This window comes from Nicotiana tabacum, chromosome 1, assembly GCF_000715075.1.
Source record: "Nicotiana tabacum cultivar K326 chromosome 1, ASM71507v2, whole genome shotgun sequence".
NCBI classification, from domain to species: domain Eukaryota; kingdom Viridiplantae; phylum Streptophyta; class Magnoliopsida; order Solanales; family Solanaceae; genus Nicotiana; species Nicotiana tabacum.
The window spans coordinates 164,733,641-164,754,447 of NC_134080.1; the positions used below are offsets into that span (position 1 = coordinate 164,733,641).

The 20,807-nt window shown below is 34.3% G+C and overlaps 2 protein-coding genes across 3 annotated transcripts; one reads left to right on the forward strand and one right to left on the reverse strand.

The window, feature by feature from the left end:
• Nucleotides 1–10,266: 10,266 nt before the first annotated feature.
• On the forward strand, nt 10,267–15,885 carry LOC107777665 (putative plastid-lipid-associated protein 11, chloroplastic). Of its 2 annotated transcripts, XM_016597752.2 has the most exons (4): nt 10,267–10,892; nt 12,263–12,328; nt 12,625–12,767; nt 14,569–15,885. In XM_016597752.2, the coding sequence occupies exons 1-3, from the start codon at nt 10,420–10,422 to the stop codon at nt 12,722–12,724; spliced, it is 639 nt and encodes a 212-aa protein (XP_016453238.1). In that variant the 5' UTR covers nt 10,267–10,419; the 3' UTR covers nt 12,725–12,767; nt 14,569–15,885. The 2 variants fall into 2 exon arrangements, with proteins under 2 accessions (XP_016453238.1, XP_016453236.1); XM_016597750.2 differs by lacking the exon at nt 14,569–15,885 and having other exon boundaries at nt 10,268–10,892; nt 12,625–13,008.
• A 1,757-nt stretch (nt 15,886–17,642) lies between these two features.
• LOC107777666 (uncharacterized) lies at nt 17,643–19,519 on the reverse strand. Its single transcript, XM_016597754.2, has 3 exons — nt 18,809–19,519; nt 18,526–18,749; nt 17,643–18,066 (listed from the first exon to the last, which is right to left on the reverse strand). Exons 1-3 carry the CDS (start codon nt 19,517–19,519, stop codon nt 17,643–17,645), a joined length of 1,359 nt encoding a protein of 452 aa, XP_016453240.2.
• Nucleotides 19,520–20,807: the final 1,288 nt, after the last annotated feature.

A 20,807-nucleotide genomic window follows, 5' to 3' on the forward strand; every position in this document is an offset into this window, starting at 1 on the left:
ATTAGATCGTGTCCTTCCCAGTCGATAAGGGATATGTTTTAGCTATTCTTAACTTGTATCCTAGTGTAACTGTATCTCTCAATCCTTCTCAAATTGTATAGCCTTATTGTATATATTTGCATCCAAAGATTCTGTATCAATAAAAAGAGAGAAACAATAGCAAAACCAGTGCTTCAACTTCTCTGTTTCTGGTGCTTTTACAGGAATGAAATATGAGAATTTTTAAGGCACTGTCAATTCAGTTATATAAGAGAGAAAGAGAAGAGGGGAAAGATATTTGATATACAAAGTTAAACTACATCTGCAGCCAAAACTGGGAGAATTCTAAGCAAAAGAAAGCTATTTTAAAATATAATACAGAAGAGACCCCTATATCAATGGAAAAACCCACCCTTTTCTATAAGTATCAATGGAGAGGACCACTAAGTACATGTTAAAACACCCATGTATCAATTTCTTTAATTTCTTTGCTCAATAATCCAAATGCAAGAAATTTATCCTCTCCTTTTATTTGTCTTAAATAGGTCTCTTACCACTAAAGCCAAACAGACCGTACACATACTCCAATAGGAACTTCAAGTTTATCAACCATTGAGACACCCCTTCTCATTGAAAATCCAAGATTGGCATGAAAAATAAAGACAGTACATTAACTTATACTTGGCATTTTTAATTTGAGAATGAAAACAAAGGCATGAAACGGACCAAATTCTCTGGGCTAGAAACAGAACCTAATAGGCTTAAGGGTCTACCTTCATGGTGGCAAGAAAGAAAACGTTCACGTTCCATCTACTCCATCTGGGAAAAAGAGATACCGCCACCACAACATTCTTACAAAATACAAAAACATCTACTAGTCTACTAAGAACTACAAATTCTAGAAATGATAAATTGCTTCTCTGGAGATCATTGAATGCTTGTATCCTAAAATAAAGAGGGAGGAGCACACCATGGAAGACATGCTTTTCTAAAGGTAGAGAATGACACACTAGAGATGAAAAAATATTAGCCCAAGTGAACCCTAAAGGTCATAAAAGTGTGACACTGATCGTCAATCTAGCCTCCCAACAACGCCCTTGAAGAGTTGCTACAGAGTTGCTTGAAGGTTCAGCGACGTATAGCGACAAGGAACTTCTTCTTTTTTTGTTTTATTTGAGAAATAAAGCAACAGGGAGCTCATATCTATCTATTTTCCTACTCTTACACCTTAGCCAATCAGCTCAAAAGGAGCCGAATCAATGAAGGCGATACTTTTCTAATTACAAATTTGCCAACTTCTTAACAAGATGAAAAACCATAACATAAAATCATATCTCAATGAATTCTTTTTTCCCCATTTTCAATCATATGGGAGTTCCTTTCATCCTTCACAACAGTGACTTGCTTCTTTGTTTAAACTACTACATTAAAGTTTTGTTCTGTCACACATTGCAGTGGCTTCGCTCACTGTGGTTCTTGTTTCATAGATTTATTATCTTGGAAAATTTTCGGAATTCATCTATGTGTTGGTTTCTTTGATAACGATGTACATGTTTTTTTATGACGGTGGTGTCCGGGCCAACTTGGTGCGCACCTCAACTATTCCACCGGGTATCTACAACCTCCTACTAGCACAAGTACCAAGTAACTCTACCCACCAACTCTTAGGTAGATGGGAAGAAATCATCTAATGTCTTTTTTCCTCCTCTAGGACTTGAACCTGAGACTCATGGTTCTTCTCCCACTTTATTAGCTATTAGGCCACACTTGTGCACGACGTACATGTTTTTGTCATGGTTTTCAACATTTGGAGTAAGAAAGATGATAAATATAGAACAAGCTCGATTTATTAATCAAATTTGCAGCAAGTTAGCAAGATCATTGGCGTTATTGATTTTGTAGTGTTGTAGAAGCAAATGCAATGTAGAAAGATCGTTCTCACTTATGGGCTTTCAAATGGCCACTTTTGATGATGACGTGTGAGTGCTTTTGAAGAATCCCTAGTTTATATTATCTCATAGTGATGGACTACAATGTAATTCTAGAGAAATTCTAGAAGTCAAGTACGGGGGTGAGGTGATTAGGCAGGACATGGCACGACTTCAGATTTCCGAGGACATGGCCCTTGATAGCAAGGAGTGGAGGTCGAGCATTAGGATTGTAGGTTAGGGGGCAGTCAAGCGTGCTTCCTCGTTGTGCCGGCTAGTCTGATAGTGTTTTGTCTAAGATTGCTAGCGGTTTTTGTTGTGTTTCACACTGTTTTTATTATTATTGTTATTATTATTATTATTCCCTTTCCATTTATTTGTTGTCTCTTACGATGCTGATATTATTTTCGGGTTTTTGTTGTTGTTACGGATCTAATGTCTCTAAGCCGAGGGTCTCCTGAAAACAGTTTCTCTATCCCTCCAGGGGTAGGGGTAAGATTTGCGTACACTCTACCCTCCCCAGACCAAACTAGTGGGATTCTACTAGGTTGTTGTTGTTGTTGTTACTTTCATGCTTAGCTAGGTCATCCGCTACATTGTTGACTAAATATGAATACTATTTGTAAATTTCAAAAGTTTATATTTTTAAAATTTTATTTTATAACTCAAATAAATTATTAGTAATATTTGTGAATGTTTTTAATTTTATATTCATTGAATAGGGTGAACGAAACTCCTCAGCGAAATATCGTTCGCCTTTTTACCCTTAATAGATGGATCTATGTGTTTATTTTTGGAGAATAAATAAGCCGATGTGTCCACTATTGTCTTTGTTCTTTCTCCAAATGGTGTGTACAGCAAAATTGTGATCTACTCTTTCTTACGCCTTACTCCTTCATGTAACAAATATATGGAAATAATTAGTACTCAACTCTAAAGTATTTGGTTAAAGGTATCAATGGTGGTAGAAAATTCTATGTTCTCCTGTTCTAGTCCTTTTTCTGGGGGTACTATGATGATTGAGAAATTCTATGGGCATAGTTTCTTTCTTGATTATATTAAGTTAGCAAAATACGATCAACAATCATCATTTTCGAAAACTTACACGGCTTTCTTTAATTTTTTATTTTATAATATACTTTTATGTGATTTTTAAATGTTTATACTCATTGAGATGGGGTACACGCGCAGCGTGCATATCCTAAGACTAATCTATATATAAACATACCAACAAGTAAAAGTGAAAGATGTTAAGATGCATTACACCTATATTCTATTTGTATAATAATGAGTATTTGTGAGTTATTTTTTAATTTTAGGTTTTCAAACAATAATTTTCTGCTATTGTCATTTTTATTTTCTGAATTATTAGGAACTAGGGTATCATTTTTGCAAAATAAAGTCTCCAGAACAATATGTCAACTAGAGTGAAACCAAAAGAAATTCTAATACTAAAAACTAACTTGAAAAGAATAGATTAAAGAGAGGAAAAAACATATGAAGCATAAAGAAGGAAGCTGCAAGCGTGGAAGCACTACAAGCATTATGGACAAAGCTCATGCTTTGCCGGCAAAGGGCCAAAGAGTATTTGTTACTCAGTAAACACAAAGAGAAAGCATAATGAAATTAGGTGGCCTTTGACTTCTGAGTTTTTTTAGTTTGGAAATTTAATACAAGCTAACTTTTGAGTATTTAAGTATTTTTAAAAAAATTATTAAGCAATTTTGGCTCAAATTTGAAAAACTTTTCCGGCTTACGCCTCAATAACGCGCAAAAAGTTGGGATTTACGTCTGAGTGGATGCCGGAAAGGTTGGGACTTGCACCGCATAATACTTGCGCCTTGCTAGTAAGCCTCAATGCATTTTTTATGTGCCTCGCCCAAAAAATGCCTTTTAAAACATTGTTTCTGGCATTTAGTTTTTGTTAATTAAACAAAAATTGACAACCCCATGGGATTCTCTTCTTCCGATGCCCCTCCACCAGTATCCCATAAAGATTTCCTCACGCCGTAGAATCTAATAAAAACCTCCAACTAGAAATTAAATTCCAAAAGCTACTTGAAGGGATAGAATTTCTTGGGTTTGGGGCTTAGGATGGAGGATGGCGGAATATACCACTGCTATAAAATTTGTTTAATTTGCTCGAATAGACTATTAGGAGTACGTAACACAAGCTTTAGGCTAGATGTGTTTATCCAAAACATGGACTCATATCAAAATAAGCTCAAAACAGCGGAATGAAAAGGGCGACATGCAATAAAATATTGAAGCAAGCAGCACGCTACATCTTGCAGTTAAATACCTTTAAATACTTCTAAGCTATGTTGTGCGGACTCTCCAAATGCTGCCGTACCCGTGTCGGATCCTCAAAAATTACACTACTTTTGGAGAATTTGACACGCACCCGGTAATATTTTTCGGAGAGTCCGAGCAACATAGCTTCTAAGGTGCTAGACGATTTGCTAAGAGGCTCATCTTTGATCCATCATTGATGCTTGAGAATTCAGAATGTTGTTTCGACAAATAAAGATTACACTGTCAAGTACCTCTCATTTCCATTTTAATCCAGATATTCGTCTTATCTAAACATCACATTAGCCAAGAACAATTAGCATAGAAGCACCATCGAACTTATGCCATTACCTGCTTCCAAGCTGAGTTCAAACCATCCTCAACAACTCCGAGTTAATGCATGTATCCTTTTTATCTTATTTTATTTCATAAAGTAATACTGATTTTATGCATACATCTATCAAGAGGTTGAACAGAATGCATCAGGAGAAACTTTAATTATGTTAATAATGGAGTGTCAAAAAATTTATCTGTCATAGGGAACTGTTACAGAGTTTCACCAATGAGGCGCAATATACACTTGTGAACATTTTTTTGAAAGGTAAGCAAAAAAACTTTCTAACTTTTCTTTATTTTATAAATGCGCTCCCCTGTACCCATATCTACTTAAATGTCATATTTGGTTCACCAGCTTATATTCAGACTCGTAATATGTGCCCTACCATAAATACCACACCGTGGTAACTTTGGCATTGAAACAAAGCCTTTGAGGGCAACATTTTTCTAACCTTTACTCTCAAATGCTATGCTTTTTTTTTTTTCAAACTGAAATTTTGATCAAACTATCCCTCCATAGTAGTCAAAGCTTGGAGTACTATCGGCACAAACTTTCAACATGGTAAATGTTGGGCAGCTCGATATGGATGAGGAACAAGGAGCATAACTGATGTTCTAAGATTTTGTAGCAAACTTCTGTAGATTACCAAATAAAGTCCAATATGTATCACCAGTAATTAGCCAACAGTAAAAGTTCATTTCACAATCCAACTGCACTTCCTTTAGAGCCCTATTTCTATTAACACGAATTTCAGGATTTCAGATGATTCACTAAACTCAGATACCCATCGTGAGTCCATAAGTATAAGCATTCAGGATATGAAAAAGAAACTTACCCAGACCCAATGCATACACCAAACAAAGTTAATTTACCACAATTAAATGGCAAACTGAGGTAATGACACATATTAATTAACCGTTGGTTGATAAGCCTTATGTGAAAGATACATGTCATGTACTTATTGCTTATCAGTGCAAGTATTTCCCATCACCCCTCCTATGTTTTCTTCCTATACTTCACATGGTTTCTGTTGATGAATTACAATTTCTGTACCCAAAATGAAATAATGACAACCTGATTGAAACAGCTTGCATGAGCATCACAGTATACATTTCAAAAGTATAAAGTATCAGATGTGAAGCAACTACTCACGATTAAGATAACAAAACCAGAAAGAGAACCCTTAGAGTCCAGGGTAGGTGCAGCAGAGAGTACCCTGTGAGAGAGCTCGACAACTCCTCGAGCCATCATTCAGACATGAAGTTAGCCTGGCCGTTGCTACTGCGCTATGCAGAGGCAAAAAAGACTGAAGACATCCAAGTTGCTTCAATGGAGACCTGTCATCAATTCAAACCCACAATACAAAATATATCATATCATACAACAAAATATCAAATTTAAGAACCATTTCAATTAGTATAAGAAAGGGTAAAGAGAAATCAGAAACAATGCACACTTAATGGCCTTTCAATTAAACGGTAAGCAAAAAGTGATTCATGTACCTTGTTAACAGTGATGCAGGCGCAACCATGACCTTTGACTCTACCAATATTTTGGTGTGTATGTTCCTATATATATACATACAGATGTGTGTGCGCACACACAAGGACGATCCAATATTTAAATTTAATAGGTTCATGGTTTTGAGTTCATTGAAATATGGGTTCTAAACTTAAATTTATATTACTACTATCTTTCAGGATTTCTCACATATATATTTATGATCTAATAAAAAAAGGTGGGTTATATTTGTGTATCTGTGTGTATATATTGTGTCCATGCCAGCTTACACACATTTGGTCTTATCCACCACACAACTTGCAGTAGCCCACATGCAGGTAATTATTTCTATTGTTTTCTATTGTTTTATGTTGATAATACTGATATATTGTCTCTTTTTTTGTCTACTTGAGCCGAGAGTCTTCCGGAAACAGCATTTCTATCCCCTTGGGGTAAGGGAAAGGTCTGGGTACATTCTACCCTCCCCAGACCCCCTTGTGGGATTTTACTGGGTTGTTGTTGTTGTTGCAATGGAGCAGATGGACTCACATTGAGTGTGTGTAAACATATCAAAATGGCATTCCACACTAATTATCTCCTTCTCATCCCCAACACCCCACCCCTGCCCCTAGGGGTGGGCGTCGGTCGGTTCGGTCAATTATTATGAAAGTACGGTTCGGTTTATCGGTTTTCGGTTTTGTAATATTAATAACCACATCAAACCAGAGTATTTACGGTTCGGTGCGGTTTTTTCAAGGTTCGGTTCGGTTACTTTCGATTTAGTTTTTCGGTTATTAACGGTTCAAAATTTTGATTAATACAGCAAGTTGCTGCTACTGCTAGGTAATTTGCTGAAAACTCTAAAGTGGAGTTAGTTTTTATAGACGGATCTTGAAAACTCTGTTTTTGCTTTTGTGAATGGTTTTGAGATTGAGAGAGCAATCTGATTAATTTCTCAACGCTTTGTAAACCAGCTGCAGCTTCTTGTATGGCGTTTTCTTCCATTTTGGATGTGTAAGTATTGTTGTTTCTATAGCCAGTAGTCATTAAATCTGTAGTCATTAAATCTATAGTCATCATCACTCATACCTGTTTGGGTATGAGTCCAAAATTTTGGTTTTTCGGTTTAATTGAAAACCGAAACACCAAAACCGTAAACCGCACTGAAACACCGAAATTTAATAATTTAAAAACAACATACCGACCGAATAACCGTTTAAACCGAAACCGAAAAACCAAAATTCACGGTTTGGCCGGTTTTTTCGGTTCGGCCGGTATTATGCCCACCCCTACTACCCCCGCCATCCCCACCCCAACCCCACCTTCCACCTCCCCCACCCCTTCCCGACCCAATAGTGTTTGCCTATATTATATAAAGATGCTCTTGAGGCAATATATTCTGCTTAATTACCAAACAACAAAAAAGAAGCAAGAAAATTCACTTTTTTTTTTCTTCTGGAAATCATTTTCCCCCGTAAAACATTTTCCTTCATACCAAACACACCCACATATGCATTTATCAAGGAATCAACAACTATACCATAATCTCAAGCAAGTACGGGTTAGGGATATGAATCCTCACAGTCCATGTCTCTCCATTTAAACTCATTTATAAAATAATATTATAAAATAAAAAGCACTAAATTATCTGTATTTCCTACTGGCATGTAAATCTCTAATATTTATCAAGGAATCAACACAAAAGGAAATTAGAAAAAGGAGAAATGCATTAAAGAGACTAATTGTAACAAGAATTACTTAAGCTTGCTGCTGAAGGATGGTGAGGAAGAAGGAAGTGCAGAAGATGATTTACCATCCAGAAAAACAAGGAGAAGCTTGAGATGACTTTGAAGGTTTTCTAATGGCGTATTTCGCGGATGATGATGCTCTGTTTCCGATGCATCGGCAAATTGAAGCCATTTGATACAATTGAATCGGAAGAATTCTATAGCACAAGGGTTTAAGGGGTTGAGGATTTCTAATTTCATTGTGTTTATGGGTTTTTTTGTACGAGGAAAATGACAAAAATGGCCCATTAAATTTGGGGTAGAGCAATTTTGACCATTTAAGTTTGTCGAAAATAAATACTTTTAATCTCTATCAAATAAACATAAATTGAAAAAAAAAATTAACATGAATATTTGGAGGTACAATTTTTGGCGTTTCTTCAAATTTTGATCTATTTCTACCCTTTTTTTATATAGTTTTTTATATTTGATTAAATTTTTCATATTGCAAATTTAAAGATTCAACGTACTTTCCTACTGTATTTGATCAAAATGGAAACATTTTTTGACAGAATTAGTGATAAGAGTTTTTAAGAAGCCAAATCTTTTATAAATATTGTTTGCAAATACCTGCACAAGAAATATCTATCACTTAAAAGGTAATCGTATACATGTGTATGTCAATAACAACTAAATTAGTAAGTAACTAATAATTATAAACTAACTAGTATTAATACTCGCGCGATGCGCGGACACAAACCTATGATTTGAGTTATTTAATTTATGTGCAAATAACTTTAAAATATTAATCTTTTAGATAAAAGTTATATATAATCATTAAATAAATATTAATAAAAAAGCAGAAATTTTTCAAATCTCATAGTCTATATATATATATATATATATTAAACAACCGAACTCCTAGATTTCAGTACTTGCATTATGTTTCGGTATCAATATTAAATAATACTGAATATGTCATGTTGTGATGTGTCTTCTTTGACCACATTAAATCATATTATTTTAACAAAATTCTTAAAATTACTTTGTTTTTCATCTCAAATTCAAATAACTCTTATTCTCATATATATATTTTTTACACATTTTTTTTCATTTTTGCTTTGCTTATGGTTACAACATTATTTATTAAATAATATTATTATATTGTCATTGATTTTTCCCATAAATTAAATTTGATCAAATCTAATCCGTCTTAATCCTTTATAGATTTGTCTAAATTAGTAAAAAAAAATATTTACTTTTATTCTATTGTTCTTATCTTTATGATTAATTAAGATAGAGGCGTTGTTTTTATCTTTCAACTTAATTTTTTTTTTAATTTTATTAACTAAGATAGGGTAGACAATATCTTTACAAAAATATTCATTTTCTTTTCATTTAGATTCAAAAAAAATTAATTTAAATTAGTATTAGTATTAATATTATCCTAAATTGCCAAGTGATTTTATAGTAGTTTGTCATTTGGCTTAACCACAATGTAAATTTTATTCATTATTATTTAAAATACTTTCTCTTCTCAAGAATCAAATACTCGAGTCTTACATCCCAAATATATATATATATATATATATATATATATATATATATATATATATATATATATATATATACTCTCTTCTCAAAAATCAAATAAGTCTTATCCTTCCATATATTTCTACATTGAAATTATTCATTTCTACATATTTTTTTCTCTTTTTCTTTTAATTTCTTGTCCGTATTGCATTACCCATAACTTAAAATTATTTGTATCCTCGTCCGCTACTTTAATACAATACATTATAGATTAATGTGTTTTTTTGTTGTAATAATTTTTACACACACACACACACACACACACACACACACACACACACACATATATATATATATATATATATATATATGCACACACACATATTCTCTTGGAATTTGGTTTATAAATTTATTTGATTTTCCGAGAAGTTAACAATATTACAAAAACTCAATGTCAAATAAGAAAAAACACATAGGCTTCAAATAAAATTCTTTCGGTGTTACCCTTTCAAATATATATTTCTTGCAAATAACCCTTTTAAATGACTAAAATTAAAGCGATAAAGTAGTTTTAAATAGGATTTACAATATCCCATAATTTTAGGCATTTATTAGTCCAATTAAAAATGAAGATTTTCCAAATCTTCGAATGTGATACAAAATTAATGCATTATATTTTCTTCTTATCCTTTTAACTTTATCCTAAGTCTTTCCGAAATTCTTATTTATTTTGTCTTGTTTTACTATGTGTCTTATTCTAAAGACGCCACTTGGCACAACCATATTGCAAACTACCCTCATTTTAATATAATATAGATATAGATCGTTCTGATATAATAAATTACTTATAATATAATGATAGAGGAACATATATTTCATATCATCTAAGAATAATTAAATATTTTCAACTAGTAAGGGCCTTTTTAAACCAAGAAATGCCACCAAAAAAAAAAAACAAAGAAGAAAAAGAGGAATATAAGTTCAGGAACTACTTGAATTTGTTCACCATTTCCCTCTAAAAAAGTAAAACTCAAGTTCACACCTCAACACACACAGTAACACACACAAATTCACAAGTGCCACTTGTTTCTTCCCCGTACACCTCATCAGCTGTACTGCAAAAATGGCAACCTGCTTCTCCCTTCCCGCCACTCGTACTTCCTTTATGCACTTCCCTTCCAACCCCAAATCTTACAAAATCCATTGTTCCTCCCTCACATCTCAATCCCTCTCCGCCAAGGACAATCTCCTCCGCCTTATCTCTGACCAAGAACGTGGCCTCAAGACTCAATCCGACCCGCAAAAACTCTCTGAAATAATCAAAGCAATTGACGATTTAGCCGCTATCGGACGTGACACTGTCACCACTGACGCATCCCTTTCGGCCACCTGGCGTTTGCTTTGGACTACGGAGAAAGAGCAACTTTATATTATTAAAACTGCTGCTCCCTTTTTTGGTACTAAAGCTGGTGATGTTCTCCAAGTTATTGATGTTGAAAAAGGGACTCTTAATAATGTTATTACTTTTCCCCCTGATGGAGTCTTCTTTGTTCGGTCCACTATTGATGTTGCTTCTTCTCAACGTGTCAATTTCAGGTGTGACTATTTCTGTATCATCTTGTTACGTACTATTCCCTCCATTCGAATTTATTCTTTGTTACTTTGTTAAAAATAACGACACCTTTATAGATTTTACCCCTAATTAAAAAATTTATAGCAACATAAATGTCAATATTTAAAATCACAGATCTTAAAAATCCTATAACCACACAAATGTATTTTTTGATAACTGTGGTGTTACCTGCTACCTCCCACCAGCATAAGGATCGGGTAGCTCTGTCTACCAAGGCTTGGAACATATAGTAAAAAATCAACTAGTGTTTTTGCTTCCGCTGAGATTTGAACTTGAAACTTTGTGGTCATTGACCACTAGGCACAACCTTGGGTGTAACTTATACCACACAAATATTATGACATATTTAAGATTATAAGTCTCAAAAGTCTTTCTTTCTTCCTTAAATTTTGTACCAAGTTAAACTATGTCACATAAATTGAAACAAATAGAGTATTTGGAAAGTACATCAAACGACTTCATCATAAGTAGATTTTGGAAACAATATGTAAAGATTTGTTGAAAACACTAGAACAATTTTACGTTTTTGCAAGATTACAAACGTCTTTCTAATATCCATTTTCAGGATTTCAATTGTCATGAATAAATGTCATATATACATGTTTTCCGTGGTTTGCAAAGGAAACCAGTCTCGGTACCTTGAGTTCTAGAGCAGTAGAGGAGAAAAAAGTATGAAATCCAAAATCTATATTGGTGTAATTTTTAGGCGAAAGGGACTCAATTGAACCCTCTTCACCAAAAGGTAGCTACGATGCAGGGTTTCGTAGCTACCCTTGCCCAAGTGGAGTTAATTGACACCACTTCGCCAGAAAAATATATTGTGTAGATATTCTTTTAATGTGTGTGCATATATATATATATATATATAAAATCCGCTTGGCTTCTTCGTGTGTTTATTCTTTATATTTTGAATCCATGTAGTTAAATCCTAGCTCCACTAATGGCCACACCCCTGAATTTAACATAGGATTCTCTGAATTTTATGCTAATGGTAACAGGTAATTTTCTGGGGTGTATAAAGAAGCATGTATTCGAAAGCGATGTGCTCAAATGGAGCAGAATCTATAGTGATGATTCATATGACGACCCTACTAGTTTTGGGTTAAGGCGTATTAGTAGTTTTTTGCGAATTGGTTCTATGTGTAATTGACTTTAGAAGTTAGGAGTGTCATATACAAACTGCTATAGTACTAGAGATCAGATTATTGACAAATTTCTTGAAACAGCAGAGAACAATGGTAATGGGATGAAGAGAACATTTTACCTGTCTTGGAAGTTTTCTTGTAGTTTGGAACTATTTCATGGTCTATTGACAGTTGTTGCTATGATGTAGATTCACAAGTGCAGTTCTGCGTGGAAAAAAATGGGAGTTTCCTCTGCCACCTTTTGGACAAGGGTGGTAAGTGTTTCTCTTTGCTCGTTTATTGTCTTGATCAACAGCATTTTATATTCCACTAAGTGATGTTTGGTATATTAGGAGTTTACCATATATCTGATTGAAATTTAAGTATAGTGTTTTTTCGGTGAAGTGCCTTTCAAAGTTCTGTCACACGCATTTGGTTTTTGTTCTTTGTCACAAAAATTTGTTTCTTTCTTTTTTCTATTTTTCTTTCACTTTTCCTCCACTCTCTTGCTTGATTTCAGATTACCTTTGATTTTCGTGTTCAGTGATGGCTTGAATAACTTCTTGTGTAGGTTTGAGACTGTATACCTTGATGATGAGATTCGGGTAGTCAAAGATATCAGGCAAGATTACCTGGTTGTTGAACGTGCTCCTTATACTTGGAAAGAATGATTGTTGTATTTCTCTTCTGCTATCTCTGTACATAAAATTTTCTGTAAGTTCCTTTATTTGAACTCTCGTCTTCATGCTGATACATCTGAAGTCATTTAGATTTCCTGTAATGTATCCTTGTTCTGAGTGTATAGGTTTTGCAGCATCTTCTTTGTAGTTAAAGTTGTCGGTAATATTAAGTAGAGACATTTGATTTGTTGTCATAAGACCAGATAATACTAGTCACTAGATGAGGCAAATTTTGTGCCTTCATTTATATGAAATATGCAAATATATTTTGTTCAGCTTTTACCTCTATGTTAACAATATGCAATACATTCTTTTAATGATTTAGTTGTGTAGCCTGCATTAGATAGGGGTAAGGTCTGCGTACAGACTACTCTCTAGACTCCACCTGTTGGGATCATACTGGGTTTGTTGTTGTTGTTGTTGTGTAGCCTGCATATTTCCATAATCAATTATCTCCATTTATGACAGAGTGTGTGTATTTCACACTTCCAAAGGAGAGTGAGAAGAAGGAAAAAACGATTTTTCAGATTATTTTTTATTCTTTTTACCATTTTTTCTTACTTTTTTTTCCTTTTCCTTTGTCTTTTTTCTTTTACTTTTTTTTTTTCGTTTCTTCTCTAATTCCGGCGGATATTCATTCACCGGTGACTTTGTCTAACCGTTTTTCTTCCATTTTTTCTTTTCACACAAAAATTAAACTCTCAAAAAGATCTATTCATAAGCAAAGCAAAATACACTCAGATTTGCGGGAAAAAATTCATCATCAGAAAACCTTCCCACACCGGAAAAAAATTGATGTATTGAAATTTTAGCTGGAAAAAGTTTTCTCAGCTTACATTCGTTTTTATTTCTTTTGCTCTTCCTCCCAAACATAAATTACATATATATATATACACACACTTGGATCGGAATAAAAATCTGCCGCCGGAAAAAATGGTATTTGTGAAATTCCGACGACCACCATTTTATGCCGCCGGTGACCAAAACAAAAAGAAAGAGAATGAAATAACAAAATAAAAATGTGAATAATAAGAAATAAGAAAAAAGGATAAGAAAGAGAAGAAAGAATAAAAAAAATACTAAAAATACATGTGGGGGCGCGTGTAGCTCACCACTTGCCAAGAGTTTGGTTGTCAGCGTTAAAGGTGCAAATAATTATATTTTAAATAAGTTTAGGGGAGTAATAAGATTCCCGCAAAGAAAAAGTGTGTAGTTGGGAATTCGGGTATAGGTTAGGGGGTACTTATGCATTTTCCCTTAAATGTTATATTGATGTACTTATGACTTGGCACTTGCTTTATTTGATTCTTTGTGGCATCATTGTCTTTCATTCAGTATAATTTCAGTAATTTGAATACTCAAGTGATTTCTAGCTCTGTGAAGAATGACTTAACCCAATAGGTGAGCATCAACTCACATACAAATTAAAGTGGCTAATTAGTAGTTTAATCACAAAAATGTATATTACTATCTGTACTCCCTTTTTGGCTTGATATTAAATTTTGTAACTTTTTTCGATAGGTTGTTTGTTCATGTTATGAAATTGCATGGTACGAGCTTAATAATAATTTTTTGGTGTGACAAGTGTTTTAGAAGAAAGAGTTGTGTCAGCTATGGTTTTGTTTGTAAAGTGGACTTAATGGTCACTCTGATAAAAACTGTAGTTTGCCTAGTGAAGAGTAGACAGTGAATAACCACGATTTTCGAAGCATTCTGTATTTAAAAAAAAAAAAAAACTGAAGTGTTATTGGTATATCTACACCTGTTGCCTGTTTTCCCTCAGCTATTCTTACAATTGCTATTCTCGCCTCTTCACCCGTCTGATGGAAATGTAGGATCAGGAGGTTTTTAGAATCCTATGGCTTTTCACCCGTTTAATACAAGACTGTAAAAGATTATCTTGTGGAGACAAGAGAAAGTTGCCATAACCACTATCCAGTTTGCTCAAGTGGCTTGATGTGGTACTCGAGGAGACAATGTGTCAGGTTCATTCTATCTTACTTTGTATGTTCTGACTAAAAAACAGAAAAAAGGGAAAGATACCGCCAAATTTTGCTGCCTATAAACTTCTTAGGAAGTAATGAAAGTTAAGGGAGTGACTATGTTGGAACTTTTGATAGCTTGGACTTTGCATATCCTATAAAGGGGGTTCAGCACAGTGCATGGTCTGTCATGGTTCCTTCTTTGAGAAAAGGTCGAAGTTAAATGATATCTGAAGCTAGTTAAATCAGAAGGATAAAAGAGGGAGCGAGAGGAGAAGTGGCAGAAAGAATTGGCAAAAACATCACATCTTAGTCATGATTCCTTCTTTAAGGAGAAAATTGAGGTAAATACTTTACTATATGTGATGGCTACGGAGAGAGAGAGAGGAGGGGAGTGGGGTAGTATGTGTGCCATGCATGCAGAAAGATTTGTGCAACCTGCTCGCACTTCACCTCTATGGTCCTTCCCATCCCGTAAAGAAAGAAAATAAACAACAATAAGAGAAGGCTTTCTTTAATTAATGTATAAGAATATGGGTTCCCAACTAGTTTTGGATTAAGTGGTGGTAATACTTATTGTTCTATAAGAATACGTAGATATAACCTAATCATTTGGGCCTTTTGTAATGCATGATAATTGCAATTGCTTGTGAATTGTGGCAAAATGCAGTTTGATATTGAACGTTAAATTCTTTTTGTATTGCTAGTGTCATCTTATGTTGCCTAGGTTGTGGCAGTAAAAGCTGGTAAAGAACACCTTGAAGTTGACACCTTATAAACGCCAGATCTGGAGGTATTGAGAAAGGACAATTACATAGCATCTATTCTTTGTGCTTTCATTCTACAACTTCATAAATTTGTCTGCAACTTCCATACCTATCTCTGCATATGGATTTATCTTCGTACAGGCCTGCCTTTATGTAGAATTAGCTCATTGCTCATCGAATTACAGGATATGTGTAATGTGGTCACTTCCTCTGTACACTGTGATGTAGAACCTCAAAAGATCGAACCCTTAGACTTCCGCAATTATGGCATCTGTAACCGAGTGATGTGGGTTTGTCGTGAGGTGTAGGCAACCATGCATCTATTACTCCTAGATATCAATGTATGACTTCAGGTTGAGACTTTGAGCTGTACAAATAAAGGCTGAATCTTGTGGAGAGGCTTAAACATCTGTAGACTGCCATTTGATACATGTAGTTAGGCGTGGCAAAATAGTTAAAAGAAAACAGATAACCACCCATATTATCTAGGGTTGGATAATGAATTTTTTAAAAACGGGTCAAATACGGATGAAAACCATATTATCCATTTAGAAAATAGATAACTAATGGATAACCAATGGGTCTAACTTTTACATTTGTAAAGCCTCAAATTGGGGGTTCCTCAAGTAAGGGGAGTTAAGAATTCTCCCAAAAGTGATCATATGCAAGTCATGGATAATATGGTTACCATATTATCAGCTGGTTAATCCGTTTTTTATGTATTAAATATGGGTCGAGTTGGATAATTTATCCGTTTTTTCATTATCCGTTTTCGACCCGAACAATATCCGACCCAACCCGCCCGTTTGCCACTCCTACATATAGCCTTCAAGTATGAACCCTCCAAAGTAAGAGAATAAGTGCAATCTATTTCTATTGTCCTTTTCTCTTGAATCTTTGCCTACATGTATATGTATTCTTGAATGAAAAGACAACAACCAAATTATATACTATGATGAAGAGAAGCCAACTTGAACATGACTCCATCGTGACTAGCATTCCTACTTTGTATTTGTTTCTATCCCATCAGCTAGTTTGTATTTTCCTTTTCTTTTGTTTTATATCCTGCATGATATAGTTCCATTTTGAAGAAAATACCATTTGTTGTACCATTAGAGAATTGGACGAGCAGTTTGCTAGGTGCAGAACGGTAGAAATTCAAAAATAGCCAAATTTATAAGTGGTCATTCAAAAATAGCCACAGTTTCAAAAGTCATCGAAATTTAGCCATTTTTCATGTAAAGATAAATCTGAACACAAACACTGTTCAAAATTCAGAAAATATTCCAGCATAATATACTGGAGTTCTAGTATACTTTGCTGGAACTCCAGTATATTTATTATACTGGAGCCAGTAAAATATACCGGTCCAGCATAATATGTTGGAAGTTCATACACAAGTGCACTGAACTTCAGTATATTATGCTGGATCGGTCTCTGTTGCAACAAAATAGTAGCTATTTTTTAATAACTTAGCAAACGCTGGTTATTTAGTCCGAAAACTGGCTAGCCCGTGCTATTTTAAGGTACAGAACACTTCCAAATATTGGTGAGGCCTGGGCCTGGCCATAAAAAGTGTTGCACATGCTTTGCAGGCAAGACCCTCTTTTGATGATGAAATTGCATTAATGTCATAAAGTCAAATCGAATAGAACCCACCTAGGATTCACCTTTTACGTCAGAGGCAGATCCAGAATTAATGTTTTAGGTTTATTGAAGGCCGACTGCAACTTATGTAGATGGCAACATTATTAAGGTATACTTAGGGTGTGCGAAAATATGTTTTCCAATTTTTTTTTATTTTTTTATATTTGATTGCTTTAAATGTTTTGAACTCATTTAAATGATTTTCCTACCAAAAGGAAGAAAAATATTTTATAAAATTCTTTTTCAACCTTTCCACCCTCACCCCTCCTCCATTCGCCCCTCCCCCCCCCCCCCCTAAATCCCATCCATCTAACTCCCCACCTCCACCCTCAAAGGCGGACCCAAGATTTAAGCATAACGGGAGCACCATTGTCTTTAGTATGCCAATCACCAGTGATAAAGTTCGGGTGTAACTCTTTGAAATGACTATGATAATTTATCATCAAAATAAAAACATCAATATTATCAAATACCATTAACTTGAAACTAATATAAAAAAAGTACACTGTCCACTCATAGTTGAACTCGACACGCTTTCATGTTTTGAAAACGGTCAATAATAACATCATTGCTTATATTTACAAATACTTTCTTCTCAAAGTAACAAACTAAACAATCATTTAAAAATGCATCACTAATACTACTACGCAATTCATCTTTGATGTACTTCATAGATGAGAATGCTCTTTCCACCGTTGCAGTTGCGACAGGTAAAATTAAAGTAAATTTCACAAGCAAATAAACAAGTGAATAAGTCTCCACAAGATTTGCCTCAACCAATGCTTTTGCCAAATCACCAATTCCTTTTAAATCAGAGAACTTAGGGTCACCATGTTGCATGTGCCATATGAATGTGCCAAGTTGTCGACTAAGATCTTGAAGCTTCAATTCACCAAACTCATCGGGATAATGCTTGGCCAATGTTATAATTCTTTCACTTATAAAAATTAGCAAATGAATTAACCGGATTTAAGCTAGCCATACCAAGAAGCAGGTTACTACTCACAACATCAAAACGACTATTAAGCTCCAGAAGTTGCAAATCAATCACGGCATAAAAAAGCTCAACACGTAAGTGATGTGAATAAGTAACACTAGAAGGCCTACGCTTTGACTTTCCAGGAATATAGAATTCTTCCATCTTAGGCACCAAAATATCATGTTTTGCACAAAATAAATATACTTCATCCATCAATGGTTCTCATCCTTTATCACTCATTTCTTGCAACATTTCTTTTGTGATATCAAGAAATACCATGGCAATGACAATATCTTGATCTTTCTTCTGTAAAGCTTTGCTCAACTCGTTTGACATTATCAAAAATTTCAACATTAAGTGAAGCAAGAAAACAAATTCAAATGCTTTAATTTACTCAAAAAAGCTTCGGCTTGCAACCTATCATTAACATCACCCTCACATTCAATCACCCCAAGCACATGAACAATAGAAGAAAATAAAATAACAAAGTTATCCAATGTTTTACAACATGATCCCCAACGAGTGTCACCTGGCCTTTGAAGCCCTCGCTCTTGATTTAATCCTTTCCCACTTTGAACTTCACCACTCTCTAACAATTGCTCCAACAATTCTGCTTGATGATCCCGAAGTTGATCTCTACGCTTAAAAGAAACTCCAATTACATTCAACACGTTAGTAACAATAGCAAGAAAGTCTCTACCTCCTTGTGTTTTTTAGCAACAGCTACAAGCGTCAACTGTAATTGATGTGCAAAACAATGAACGGAATATGCCGATGGAGTTTCTTGCAAAATTAAAGCTTTAAGATCATTCATCTTTCCCTGCATATTACTAGCCCCATCATAGCCTTGTCCACGTATTTTGGACGGACTTAATGAGTGTTTTATTAGCAAAGAAAGTACTGCTTCTTTCAACGACTTTGCAGATATATCACTAACACGAACAAGACTAATAAATGGCTCGTTCACTTGGCCTTTTTTGTCAACATACCGCAAAGCAAGGGCCATTTGTTCATGATGTGAAATATCCTTGGACTCATCAACTAATATCCCAAAATAATCTCCATCCAAATCATCAATTATAGCTTTCATGGTCTCTTGTGCACAAGCACTCACAATATCCTTTCGAATTTTTGGCAAAGTCATCATATCATTTTTTGGAGCATGTTTTAATATAATTCTATCTACATTTGGAAGCCTATTTCCAAGCCATTCCAAAAGCCCTAGAAAAAGGCCTTTGTTTTTTGAAGATTCACTTTCATCGTGACCACGAAAAGACAATCCAAAGTTCAAGAGAAACCTTGTAACATCGATTGAGGCATTTAAACGAATTCGATATTCAGTTTTTTGTTGATCAGATTGCTTTTCAAAAGCAGCATGAATTGATTGAGATTGATTTGACAAGTCTAGCATATTGTTGAAACACTTATGATGGAGATTATTTACTTTACCAACATGTAGACCAAGTCTTTCGGTTCCTTTATTCCAAGCCTTAAAGCCGATTTTTGTGAAAGAGTCACCTGTGCTTCCATGAACTTAATCATTTTTGAATAAATAACAACATAAACAAAATGCGGCATCTTTCTTCACACTATACTCTAACCATCTAGAATGCGAACCTTTAAACCAACCCGGACTAAATTGGCGCATTTTCTTCCCAAATAAAGTTTTAGAAAATTTGTGATCAACTGGTTGGCAAGGCCCTCTTTGGATGTAGTGTTTTCTCACTTCATCCCGTATTCTAGAGCTATATCTATCAATGGGTATTCTCTCTATGGGGTCAGTATTAAGTGATTTCACATCAAACTCCTCTACAAGATAGGAGGAATTGTCTCTAAAACTAGAACTTGGTTGAGATGAATTAAACCTCGTCAAAAATATATCCATCTCAATTCACATCAACAGAACTTCCTACAAAGCAACAATGCCAATCAAAATAACATTTTTAATATGATTAATCACACTCCTTATATTAATACTAAAATAGAAATAACGTATTATAGGGAATCACACCCCTTCCATCTAAAGAGCAACTTCAAAGTTTAGTGCAGTTGATTGGGAAACATGAAGTATTAATATTGTTATTATTCCTTTCTTAAGTTGTATTATATGTATCAACATGAGATCGAGCAAATAGGAGCAGGGAATAAATGGACTTGGTTTCAAATACATTTCTGAATCGTCCACTTCACTTCACATTTCTGTATTATGTCCACTTCACATTTCTGAAAGTTATTCTTGAAATTCAAATACAACTTGGTTTTAAATCGTCCACTTCACTTCACTAAAACAATATTTCAAATAGCATTAGCACAAATCTTCAAATACCTATGAAATTAATGTATTAAGAGAAAATAATTAGGGATATTTTGATTGGGGAAGAACGTAAGTCAATAAATCTGCCCATAAGTCATAATCAATCTGGGTCAATTGCTAATCTAGGTCAAAATCACAAAAATCAAAAAAATAATATTTGTAAAATGAAGAAAAACTTACTCAAATAATCAAAGATTTGAAGAAGGGTCTCCCTCACCTAATAAGGAATTGATTTGAATTCAGAGGGATGCAAAGAAATGAAGAAGTGAATGACAGAAAGTTGGAAAGGAAAGTTGAAATTGAAGGGTTTAAGACTTTCAGATGGATAGTATCATACTAAGTAATAAAGTTAATAAGTAATTAAATAATCATTCAATTTTAAAAA

Coding starts and splice junctions, on each gene's coding strand:
- LOC107777665 (XM_016597752.2), top strand. CDS start 10,420: ATGGCAACCTGCTTCTCCCTTCCCGCCACTCGTACTTCCTTTATGCAC. Junction 10,893..12,262: donor TCTCAACGTGTCAATTTCAG/GTGTGACTATTT, acceptor GCTATGATGTAG/ATTCACAAGTGCAGTTCTGC. Junction 12,329..12,624: donor CCACCTTTTGGACAAGGGTG/GTAAGTGTTTCT, acceptor CTTCTTGTGTAG/GTTTGAGACTGTATACCTTG.
- LOC107777666 (XM_016597754.2), bottom strand. CDS start 19,519: ATGCTAGACTTGTCAAATCAATCTCAATCAATTCATGCTGCTTTTGAA. Junction 18,750..18,808: donor TTGCTAAAAAACACAAGGAG/GTAGAGACTTTC, acceptor GTTTCTTTTAAG/CGTAGAGATCAACTTCGGGA. Junction 18,067..18,525: donor GAGGGTGATGTTAATGATAG/GTTGCAAGCCGA, acceptor AATTTTTATAAG/TGAAAGAATTATAACATTGG.